Consider the following 13,531-nt stretch of genomic DNA (forward strand, 5'->3'; position numbering starts at 1 on the left):
CCTTATGTAACAAACTGCTAGTCTTAATATATAGTACTTTGTTTTCTTTACGATATATCACTATAAAAAGTACAATCATTTAATTCCAGCAAAACATTAATTTGAATTGTCAAATTCTTGTTTTCTCTGAGCTAAGCCCAATTAAAAAAATATTTTTTTCTATTATACAGAACAGAAGAGTCATACTAGAAACGATAAATGACGTATTTTTTAAATTTAACCTTTATATAAGGTAGTATAATCATATATGATATGTGAGAGGTTAAAATGAAATTCTAAAAGATCTTATAATCAGTATTTGATTTTTATGGTAATTTTTTTTAAATATTATTTTTGATAACTATTTAATGACGTGAGAACCATAAATTATTATTTTTTTGATATAAGTTATTACAATCAGTATTTGATTATTGGGCTCTTTAAGTCTTAGTCGCGTCAATCTGTTTCCTTGTTCTTTAATTTGCTTTTTTCCTTTCATCCTTCATTATTGTATTTAATAATGTGTTGTTTTGAGTATGAATATTTGAGATATATTGAACGATATACTCAAATATTCAAATTTCTGATTTCTATGACTAAATATATTCTGAGAAAATTATATGGTTAGCAAAGTCCGGAATCTAAAGGGTGAAAAATGTTAATAAAAATTTTAAAACGGCATATAATTTTTTTAAAACTAAAACAGCAAAATTGCTCACGTCGGAAAAAGTAAAATCGCTGCTATAGTAGTGATTTGTTAAATTTGATTTTTTTATAAAAAAATTAAACGAGATTTTCAAAATAAATTTTTTATCATTATTATTTTTTGCTTCTTTTTTTTTAAAAAAAAGTTTAAATCATTTTTTTTTATTTTTTTAAATCAAATCGTTGTCATGACAACGATTTTTAATTAAAACTTTTTTTAAAAAAATCAAGGAGCGATTTTAAATCAAAATTATTTTTAGCGATTTGATTTTAAAAAAAAAAATTAAAAATCGCTACCTTGACAACGATTTGATTTATAAAAAAAATTGATTTAATTTTTTGTAAAAAAAAAGAAGCAAAAAATTAATTAATTTTTTTAAAAAACTTAAGTCGCTGCCTCAGCAGCGACATAATATTATTTTGAAAATCTCTCCCTTTGGGAGCGATTTTGTTTTAATTTTTTCTCTATAAAAAAAATCAAATTTATCAAATTGCTGCTATAACAATGATTTTGCTTTGAGCGATTTTGCCGTTTTGTTAAAAAGAAATTTCATATACCGTTTTGAAATTTTTAAACATTTCTCATCCTTTAGGCTCCGGGGTCTGATTAAGCAAATATATACTTGTTAATTAGTCATAGTTATAATTTTAGTTAATTACTAACCACTTACAGCCAACATTCCGTGATAATTATATGGGATGGGGTTTTTAATTTGTATATTTCGCACATTTATATAATTTGAAATGTGTATAATATATATAATTTGTATAATTTTTATACTTTTGATGTTTGAATTTGTGTAAATTCGTCATTTCAAGTTATACAAAAATAGCTCAATTACACAAATGTATCCTCGAATTAGAACAAACTCCTCTGTGTATTATATTAACCCGCAAATTATACAAACCTGCGAATTAATAAACAAGGTAACTTAAATTGTAGTCATAACCCGTATATATGCAAACTATAGCTATGAAGCATAATTAAATTTATTATAATGACTATTTATGAAAAATTCCCCTATTATTATCTTATCTTAATAGTTCCGTATTATTATTATTATTATTATTTTCTCTCACGTTATTATTTATTAATTGATTAATATCATCTTATCTTATAGAGAAAATGGTTTTAAGCCACTCCCTCCCCCCTCCCCCCTCCCCTCTTCCCCTTCAATCTATATTCGAAATTCAACTACATATTTCAATTTCACGAATGTTTTATTACTGCTTAAATATTTCATTTGTTTATTTACTACACATTTGAGTGTTGACCGGTCATAGGAGGTGTGAACACCACCTCTAGGCGCGTGAGAAGAGGTAATAGCCTTAAATTGACAAAAAAAGTGTACTTCTCCAATGGTCATCTTCCCCAAGTTAAATAAATCATTTTTCCTTCTTCCCCACTATTAACCCTTGTCCATTTTTAAAATTTTCACTCTTTTCTTTTTTCAATTTAGGGTAGGTTTTAATTGTTTATGGTCATTTCTACTTTAATTCTTGAAGTTATGATTTGTAATCTACTCCAATTTCTTATTTATGGTCTCTAGTTTAAATTTTGATTTTTGTTGAAATTCGTTAAAAATGACAATTGAAAATTTGAATAAGCTTTGTATTGATGAATACACACAAAAATGTTTCGATCATCACCAGAAATGCTTCGATTCAAATGAAAAAAAGGAGATGAAAAAAAGCTTCTCTTCTAGGATTTCTTATGTTTTTAGAAGGGAAATGGAAAAAAAACAAGAATTGAGGGTTGAAGTGGGCAGGAACCGGCGCGTGCAAACATGTTTATGTGAATTGGGGAGCACTCAAGTGTATAAAAAATAGACAAATAATATATTCAGAGAATGATAAAATATTCGTAAAATTATAGTGTGTAATTGAAAAGGAAACTATGTAAGATCAAGGGCCAATCTTCCAAAATCAAAGCCATTTACTCTGACCAACTGTTATGTACCATCTAAAACTATTCCCACAGCTTTTTGTGCCTTAGTGTTCAATTACGAGTACAGAAATTACTATAAATTATAATCAAACTGTAGTAGGTTTACACCTAACAATTTAAATGCATTTCTAAAATGGTACCATTCAATTAAATGATTCGACCAAAACATAAATTACTAAAACCAAATGGGAGGGTATATATTTGTGAAAAAAGCAAGAAAGAAATTCTACCTAAAATAAGAATTCCCACTAAAAGATAAAAAAGAGTATCGAACTATACCATTCTATATTTAACACTAGTTTAGCTTTTCTTAGTTATTATCATTGGGATGTTGACACAATAATCTTTAAATTAATAAGATTCTTATAAACGAATCATATTCTCACACAACCTTTTCAGAGTTAATAAAATATTCCGTTCATTTCAATTTTTGTGAACTTATTTTAATTTGATATTGAATTTTGTGAAAGAATAAAAGTATTTGAACTTTTACAAAGGTAAAATGAATACTTTAAATCATCTTATTTATTTTATTTTAAATAAACTAAACAAGAAATATATTCACGTAAGTTGAAACAGATAGAACATAAAATACTCCAAATTCGTTTTTCCTGAAACAATACAATCCCCCACCCAACCCAACCGAGTTGCATAAATACCTATTCAATTTTACCAAAATCAAAACACAAGAATCAAAAGTAACACACCCCATATGGCTTCAAATTCAATCAAGCTATCACTCATTTTTCTTCTAACAATTTTCATAACCTCAAAGGCCATATTACATGACCAAATTAAAGAAACAAACATGACACTATATTTTCAAGATTGGTCTGGTGGTCCAAATGCTACTGTGCTACAAATAACAGGCCATCAAGATCATGGTCTTCTAAGTTTTGCCAAATTTGGTTCTGTTTTTGTTACTGACGATCCAATAACACAAGCCTTCGATGAAAACTCTGCGGAAATCGCTAGAGCACAGGGCATATATGTTACGTCTGCATTGGATGGCAAAATTTCTCATGTATTAATATCAATTATTTTCACCAATGATGACTGTAAAGGTAGTACTTTGGAAATACAAGGTGCTAGTCCTCAATTTGAAAGAGTAAGAGAAGTGGCAATTGTTGGTGGTACTGGAAAATTTAGACTTGCTAGTGGATATGCCACATTTGAGACTATTCACTTTGATTTGGCAATTCATTACGTTGTTATTCAGTGTAATGTTACCATTTTACATTACTAATTTGGGAATTAACAAATTGTAGTGTGGTTTAATTTGTTTCCCTTTTAATTTGTCGATGTAAAGGCTATCTAGAATAACACTGTAAGAATACGAAAAAGAAAAAGTCGTGGAGGTAGAGAAAGGCTAGCTTGAACTTTCTAAATAATTGCTGATTTTTATATTAATAAGTATAATCTTTTGGCCAGATATTTTTCACATCTACATTTTAAGAATGCCTACCAAAATAATTTATTTCTTGTTAATTATAAAATTCTACCAAAATCTGTAAACGGTTGGGTGAGATTCATTCATTGGGTCAATTCTTTTACAGGTCATTTTTTTTATGTATATACATTAACTTATTTGTAAATTTTTTGGCTCTCATACTTCTTTATGAAAAAAAAAAAAAACGAGACTTGCAATGTGGATTTGACTTATACATTTATAATACCAACAGAAGGAATAACCTTGAGCTAGCTAGCTTACATATATAATGATGATGGGAATTAAAGGAAATACTTGTCATATGTAGGATCGACAAGACGTACGTAGCGTTGATTATTCTTCATCAAACCATAAAGTAGAAATTAAACATACACACTAAGATGAAAAACAATGAAGTAATTTATTATCTCAATATGAGGATGATATGATAATGGGAATTAAGGAAAACATAATGCATGCAGAAGCTAGTAAATTCAAACTTATTTGCTTAATTACTAAAATAACGTAACATAATATTTTTGATACTCCCGATGTGTAGCAATGAGGCTACTAGAGATTTTATGTTCGACCATTATTACCACCACCACCATTACCAAACCCGGTCCCTACTCCAACACCTTGACCACCTCCACCTCCGGTTCCAACTCCTATACCAATGCCCATACCAAATCCGCCTCCCATTCCTCCAGCACGCGCACCTTCCATTCCACCTCCCAATCCTCCTAACCCTCCACCCCCACCAAAACCACTACCATAGCCTGACCCTCCTCCTGCTCCTCCTCCTCCTCCACCACCACCACCACCGCCTCCTCCTGGACCACCTCCAGCTCCGAATCCTCCACCATATCCATAACCATTTCCATTACCTCCCCCACCACCACCACCTCCACCACCACCTTCTGTTCCAAATCCTGCTCCGAATCCACTACCATAACCTGACCCTCCTCTACCACCACCACCACCACCACCACCACCTCCTCCTCCTCCTCGACCTCTCCTTGAACTATGTACACCCCTTCCTCCCAATCCACCGCGTCCAGCACAACCTCTTCTACCATATCTACAACCATTATTATTACCAACCTTCGACTCTTCAAGCTTATGATCATCAGCAAAAGTGATAGAACTCATTTCCAAGAAAATGATCAAGAAAAGAAGTAACCCTACAACCCAATTGTAAGAAGAAGAACCCATGACTATGATCACAAAAGAATCTCACTCAGAGTTTATGGAAGTATGTCAGGTTACTTGTGCACTTCCTCACTCAGAGTTTATGAAGGTATATATAGGCGTAATCACTCATCAGTTGAAGCCATTTATGTTCAAAACGTGCTAGGCTGTATGCATGGTTATGACATTTGAGCAGTTGGGGACATTAAATGAACCAATCATTTGTGTCAAAAGGATAATTACATTGCTGGCTAGGTTACAATGTGAAGCTACTGAATCTATGATTTAGGTTGCAGTTTTAACCACCATTGGTTTTTCTATCAATAGATTTCTTTTAAAGAAAATATTAGGTTCTTTGTGTTGGGAAATTATAACATTAAGTATATTACTTCTTGATAATCAAGTATAAGTAATGCTTGTCTTGAGATTTATAAAGCGCTTGTTAGATCGACTATCATGTATAGGTGAAGTGTTAGTCAGTCAAGACGTTTACTAAATGAAGGCATCATAGATAAGGATGTTTAAATGGATGTGTAGACTGTCTAGGAGTAACAAAATAAGGAATAATGAAGATATACGAACAGTTCGGCTAGAGAAGATGCTTGAAGCAAAAATGAGATGATTTAAGCATATACGGAAGACAAGAGATATAGACGTCATAATGAGGACTAGCAAGAGGCGGTGATAAGTTAGAGGCGTGGTAAAAGTTGATTGAAAAAGAATTGAGACAGGTAATTAGACATAATATGAAAAGAGAAGCTTAGATAAGAGTGTCTAGCAATCATATATGACAATCCACCCCCCTTTATATGATTGGTGTTGATTTTTAGGATTAATACAACACTTAGCCAGGGATTACATTTTTAAAAAAATCTAATTTGTACCTTAGATAAGAGTGTCTAGCAACTTTTTATTAAAAGATGTAAAAATTTACGGATAAATATAAGAAAAAAGAATTAGAGATTAATTTACCAATTCTAATCAAGTAACAAATTTTTACTAATCAACAAATATAAAGAATATATATAAGAGCCAGAGAGAATTCGTCTAGGGATTATTATAAAATTGATTTTAAAAGAAATTCACTTGGGACCTGATCCTAATTAAATAGGATATCATATGTTAAAAAATTAAGATAAATAGTTAGTAGTTAGTCAAAAATTATCTCTTTTTCTTGTGGTAGATTAAATTTCTAGTCTAGAGCACCTATATATACCTCTATCGATTATCTTAATCTTCAATTTTATTAGTATAGTTTTTGTTTCTTTTTATATTGTTATCTCTACTATTTACCGTAGTATTTTTTTTTAATCATATATTTTATCCCGCTTTTATTATTTTTTTCAAATTTGTTTATGAAAATTATTTTTTAAATCTAGGATTTCTCATAAATATATTGTTTTTCTACTTTTAAAGATAAAAATAAATTAAACTTAAATTTCACTCACATAACTGTATTAAATATGTTATTATTATTATTTCACAAAATTCTTGCTCACCCTACCCATTCAGTAATTCGTACAACATTGCTGACAGCTAACTGCCTTATTTCAATTGTACTTTTATGAGCAACCAAATTTGTTAGAATGGAACAACTAAAAAATCAATTTATTGTATCTTATTATAGAAAAAACTAAGGGTCCAAATTTCCAAAATTAAATTAAAGACATTTACTCTGAACAACTGTAATGGACCATGTAATATTATTTCCACAACTGTTTACCCTATGGATCTTCCTGTTCTATAATACTTTTTTTTTGTTTTATTAAAAAATTATGCGTATAAGCAAATATATATTAATTAATTAGTTAGTATTGCTGTAGTTTACCTTAATTACAATTTACAATCAACTTTTAGCTATAATTACGCGATTTAACTTTTTTGTTTTGTATAATTCGCACGTTGGTATAATTTGTAATTTGTATAACTTTTATATAATTCGGAATTTGTATAATATAATTTGTAAAACTGTTTATATTTCAGATATTTCTAATTGTATAAATTTCGAATTTATACAAACATAACTGAATTATACAAATATACCCACGAATTATACAAACATGCGAATAATACAAATCCGCAGATTATACAAATGAGGTTGCTTTAAATGTAACTACAACACATAAATATGCAAACTATAATTATGGAGCATAATTAAGTTTATTATAGTGACTATTCGTGAAAGTTCCCCTGTTTTATTTAAAGTGTTTGTTTTTTATTTGACATAATATTTTAAAATGGTTTATTACAACTTATGGTCTAAAACAATTCTTATATATTAATATGGTTGAATCTCATTTTGTTAAGGATAAAAGGACTTTTTTTTAATATTTCTTTTTTACGAATAGATTTTCCAATTTTTTTATAAACAAATATAATAATATTTATGTTTAATTTAAATATAAAGTGAACGAACAAAGTAAAAAAAAAGGGGAGGGGGGGGGGGTGTAATTATGCTTCAAATGAAATTATTTTTATGTTTCAAGCTTTCACTAATGTAATGACCCTTCTTGTCATTTTTAGTGTTTTATCTTCTGTGCATCGTTTAGAGCGTTCCTATAGCGATTCCAAGTCTTTTATGACTTGCTGGGACTGACAGATCGGTCATCTGGTCGTTCGTTTAGTTATTGTGTGAGCTTTAGTATTTTTGGAGCTTATGAACCTTGAACGATCATTTTCGATCAAAAGTTCAAGAAAGATGACATCAGAATCCAATTTTAACAATTCCAACAGTTCCGGAAGGGTCATTTTAGGCTAGTTGCATTGTCGACATGACTCCTGAAGTTTTCAGTGTGAGTTGGTGTTATTAGGCGTTTTAACTTTAAGTTAAAGGCTAAGTTTGACTTTAGTCAACATTCTGAGTAAACGCGCTCGGATGAGAATTCCGTCAGCGCGGCTAGCTCCGGAATGTCGAGTTTGGTCTAGTTTGACCCTTCTTTCGTGTTCTGAGGTTTTTGATATTTTTCCGAGCCCTTTTATGTTTTTTGACTTAAAATGGCCAATGGAAGTGGGACCCACATTTTATCGAGATGACCTCTGATGTAAATTTCGACTGCGCCATTGAGTCCGGAATGTCGACTTTGGTAGGGTAGCATATCTGTTTTATTTTTATCAAGTTCCAAACGAATTCCGAGCACCCGTCGAAGACTTTAAAGAAATTAGACAAAGTTGAATCTGGTGCAGCCCTTTAACGACCAGAATTTGGGGTTTTAACGATCACATTTTTGGGTTTATTAGCGACCTGCTTCGTCTTTATAAAAGCCCAATTTTCAGCATTTATGTTTTACTTTTAAAATTGCTATATATTGAGTTATAGAACTTCAAATTTGGCGATTCAAAAGGCTAAGTTGTCAGATTTTATGACGACAACGCATTGGTGAGCTTGGAATCTGATTTGGGGACCCGATTTGAGGTAAATTTTGTGTTTTAACTACTGTCATAGCTCATTTTCGAGCTCAACTTTTGGGAAACTTTTAGAAGGTGATTTCTTGGCCATTTTAGGTCCGAATCTAGTGATTCAAGAGTCTATATTGTGAGTTTTTTTCGTGAGGATCGTCGTGGTGTGATTGGTTTTGGCTGTTGGACCTTCATTTTCGGTAAATTCTTGTAACACGTATGCATGATCCAATAACTACCCAACCCAAATCCCAACTAATCAACATGCATTCATATGTTCGAGTTTAATCTAAGAAGAGAAATCGTAGCCTACCTGAACGCAGATCACGCGCGCTCCAAAATTCACTTTCCCGAATCTTTTACTTTCTAAAAGGCCTCGAAACGTTGATACACTATCAAAAATAGAGTCACAACGTTATTACGGTCATTTAAACACTAAAATCGCAAGAAACGGAGACGGGTCAATTTCGCGGTCAAAATGGAAAAAGTGGTATCCACGTTGAGAAATTTAGAATTAACCCCAAATAAGTCCTAAATAACTCTCGAAACTTGTGTACCAAAATGGAACACAATTCAGGACTCAAGACAGTCCCAACATGAACATGCAACAAAAAACCCAAATTCTACGCTAAAAATCAGCAACAATGGCAGCAGATACTTACAAGAATTTACCAAAAATGAAGGTCCAACAGCCAAAATCAATCACACCACGACGATCCTCACAAAAAACCCCACAATATAGGCTCTTGAATTACTAGATTCAGACCTAAAATAGCCAAGAAATCACCTTCTAAAAGTTTCCCAAAAGTTGAGCTCGAAAATGAGCTATGACAGCAGTTAAAACACAAAATTTACCTCAAATCGAGTCTCCAAATCATATTCCAAGCTCACCAATGTGTTGCCCTCGAAAAATCTCACAACTTAGCCTTTTGAATCACCCAATTTGGAGTTCTATAGCTCAAAATATCGAAATTTTAAAGTAAGACACAAAGGCTGAAGATTGGGTTTTTATAAGAACGAAGCTGGTCGCTAATAAACCCAAAAATCTGGTCGTTAAAACCCCAATTTCTGGTGACTAAAGGACTGCACCAGATTTCAGCTTTGCCTACTTTCTTTAAAGTCTCCGACGGGTGCTTGGAATCCATTCGGAACCTGATAAAAATAAAACAGATATGCTACCCTACCAAAGTTGACATTCCGAACTCAATGGCGCAGTCGAAATTTCCATCAGAGGTCATCTCGATAAAATGTGGGTCTCACTTCCATTGGCCATTTTAAGTCAAAAACCACAAAAGAGCTCAGAAAAATATCAAAAATCTGAAAACCCGAAAGAAGTATCAAACTATACCAAACTCGACATTCCGGAACTAACCGCACTGACGAAATTCTCATCTGAGCGCGTTTACTCAAAATGTTAACTAAAGTCAAACTTAGCCTTTAACTTAAAGTTAAAACGCCTAATAACACCAACTCACACTGAAAACTTTGGGAGTCATGTCGACAATGCTACTAGCCTAAAATGACCCTTCCAGAACTGATGGAATCGTTAGAATTCGATTCTGATGTCATCTTCTTGAACTTTTGATCGAAAATGATCGTTCAAGGTTCATAAGCTCCAAAAATACTAAAGCTCACACAATAACCAAACGAATGAGCAGGTGACCGATCTGTCAGTCTCAACAAGTCATAAATGACTTGTGATCGCTATAGGAACGCTCTAAACGATGCACATAAGATAAAACACTAAAAATGACAAGAAGGGTCATTACACGTTGTTAATCTTGTGATGCCGGCTGTGAATCTTACTTTAGTTTTGAGGTTCGGATATGTTTCCTTGTTATTTAGTCTAATATGTAGATCTTTGTCTATCTTACCTTGAATCTTGTGGCTGAGTAGCTTATTGTCTCGTTTCCACTTTCACAAGATTTGCTTCTTTTCATCGAAGGTCGTGTGTCGTTATTAATCCATTAGTTGTCTGCACCTTATTGCATGTTTTCCATGACACTTGTGAGTAAGTTAGCTATAGAAATGGTTTGGGTGTGTTGTGGTCTCCTTAAAGTGATTAGACTTGATACCATAATACTTCACTACGGGGAATTGTTTTGACCATGTGCATGAACCGTTTCTATTAGATACATACATATGAAGCATGCTTTCCTTGACCTTGTTTGAGTCTAATTGTTGATCACTAAATGTGTATTCCCATGAATAGGATACGTTTAGCAATATATACATATGATATGTATGCTACTGTATAGTGCTTATGAAATTTTTTGTGTTATTTTGATTCACTTCGTTTGTTTTGGAGTCATGTATTCCGGTCTAATTCAAATTCCTTAAGTAACTTTTCTTTTTTCTTTTTTTAGTAAAACTTGTTTTCGTTCAAGATATATCTTGTTTATTATATCATTTCATATGCTAACCCATTTCTATTTTTATTGCATGTAAAAAATTCCTTTCGGGTCCTTACGGATTTTACTTCATCTCGTTGAGCCGTAAAGGCTCACACTACCATATCCGAGTTGGTCAGCCCTCTAAAAAATGGTGCACAAGGTGAAACCAGCAATATGATTGCTGAAAATTAAAGTTGCAGGTCTCCAAAGCTTAAAAAGGGGCTAATATACAGTTGGAGCATACGATATACAGGTAGAAAAAATTAAACAGGTGCTGGAAATTTTATATGGGGCAGCATACATTCTGTATACACGAAAACGTATTGTATACAAGCCCTATACATCTGTATACATCAAAACGTATACCAGATTTTCAAGATAGAAATGAGCCAAAATCTCATCCAAAATTGCTGCAAGATTTTGGAAAAATTGGGCCTAGAGGTCCATTTTGCTGAATTTGGGCAAAGGGCCCAAATTCAAATTTTCTCCCTTCTCCTCTTTATTTATTTTACTATTGTATTAACTTACATTTCATTTGTTAAATTTTGGTTTGACTTTAATTTCCCCAATGTTAGTCATTTCTCTTTTTATGTTTAAATAAAAAGTACTTATTTTGATATTCTATATTTAACTTTATTTTCACTATTAGACCCTTTTAGAAGATTCTTTCTAAATTCATTTCCCTTTAAATTAGTCAATTAAAATAGAATAGTAATATTGATAAATAAATAGATTAAAAAAAATTAAATTTACTTTATTTAGTCAATATCTAAAAAATAGATTATTTTAAAATGTCATTTGGTCAAATCGCTGGTCAACCGCGAGTTAGCAGGTATGTCGAGGGCCTAATACCTTTTTGGAATGTATATTTAAACTTCAAATCCTTTTCAATCGATTTTAATCTGTTTTAAATCTTTTGGAAAATAATTTTAAGTTTTCTTAATTTTTGCTAAAAATCAAGTGGCGACTCTGTTAATTCGGAAAATTGATTTCTCTTAAATCAATAAGATTAATCAATTTTCCGAAACGTACTCATTTTCCTTTTACAATATATTTTTTCGTAAAACAGAAATGGTAATGTTGATGTCTCTATGAAAGTTTTTCATCGAGGTAATTAAAATGAAAAATCTCAAAGTTATATTATTTTTACATCATCTGAATTGAGTTCATTAGTTGTAAAATATAAATGTCAACTTTCATCTATGTTGAAGATAGGTATTACAAAAGCATATAATTCAGTTTTTGGGAACAAACTTACCTTTCATCTTCATAGAAAAACTTTTTTGATAAGAGGCACAATTAGTGTCAGTTGTGTTAGGGATTCTTTAATTGACAGTTATCCTCGTAAGTTTCATAATTTACCCATTTCATTTATGTCTTTTCTCTTCTTTTTTTACCTTTTTTTTCTCGTATCATTCTCCAGTATTTTTTTTTTTGCTCAACTTTTATCATTATATTTTATATTTTGATAAAAATTTGATACAAATCAAATCACAAACAGACCTATAAAAATATTAAATTTGACGAATGAAAAAACTTAGTAAGAAAATAGTAAAATTAACGTAATTGATTGACAATTTGAATTCTTGGTTTAATTTTTCGTACTCTAATATAATCCCTTTCCCCTTCCCCTTCCCCTATCCCTTATTGCCATTTTTTCGGGGGTTTTTTTTTTCCAAAAATAATCAAAAGGCATATCTAAACAGAAAAATAAAAATTACTCCATCCGTGGCTCCGTCCCTTTTTACTTGTCAGATTTTAACTCTAAACACATATTAAGAAAATAATAATAGATATAGTGAGTTTAACTACATTTTTCAAATACATTAACAGTGTAACGATCCGAACTATCGTTATTTAGGAAGAACAAAAATTCGTGAAAATTATGGGCCACTGTCCCGCCATGGCGGGCCTATTGCCGCTAGGGCGGAGGTGCCAGAGCAGGATCAGCGAGACAGACCTAAATTTCGAGAAATCCTATTTTCTCCATCCTCCTAAAATACCTAAATAAGTCGTAAAACAGCCTTACAACCTTAGAAAAATTGCTCTATTCTGGGAAGGAAGAAGGGTATTTCTAGTGTGAGTATGTCGATATCTTGTGGATTCTTAGCCGAATTCACCGTCACGAAGCCGGAAATACAGAAATCAAAGTCAATAACTCTGTACAACTGTTTGGCGCATAGGTAGGCTAGGTTTTATGAATTGAGTAGTTTAAATTTATGCTTACTACGTAATATATGTGAATCAATAATGGTAGGATTTTGCGTAGGCCTTCGTGCACTGAATGATTCATGATTTAAAGCCTTAGACGATGAATTAGGGTTGAGTATGGTGGAATTAAGGTTGCATGAGGTGTGCCACGAGGAACCAATGTAGATGATGGTTGTGACTTTATGATTGTGTGATATATATTTGTTCCTGCTTTATAAGGATATTCATCATACTCTATGTGGGGAGAGATCCATAACCTTGTGTAGCCGGGATAGATGT

General features: G+C 31.9%; 2 protein-coding genes across 2 annotated transcripts; one reads left to right on the plus strand and one right to left on the minus strand.

The window, feature by feature from the left end:
• Window positions 1-3,440: 3,440 nt before the first annotated feature.
• LOC101251008 (dirigent protein 1-like) lies at window positions 3,441-3,878 on the plus strand. Its single transcript, XM_004243794.5, has one exon. It carries the CDS (start codon window positions 3,441-3,443, stop codon window positions 3,876-3,878), a length of 438 nt encoding a protein of 145 aa, XP_004243842.3.
• Window positions 3,879-4,640: 762 nt separating this feature from the next.
• On the minus strand, window positions 4,641-5,213 carry LOC104648481 (glycine-rich cell wall structural protein 1-like). Its single transcript, XM_010325793.2, has one exon. The coding sequence runs from the start codon at window positions 5,211-5,213 to the stop codon at window positions 4,641-4,643; it is 573 nt and encodes a 190-aa protein (XP_010324095.2).
• Window positions 5,214-13,531: the final 8,318 nt, after the last annotated feature.

This window comes from Solanum lycopersicum, chromosome 7 (genome assembly GCF_036512215.1).
Source record: "Solanum lycopersicum chromosome 7, SLM_r2.1".
NCBI lineage: Eukaryota > Viridiplantae > Streptophyta > Magnoliopsida > Solanales > Solanaceae > Solanum > Solanum lycopersicum.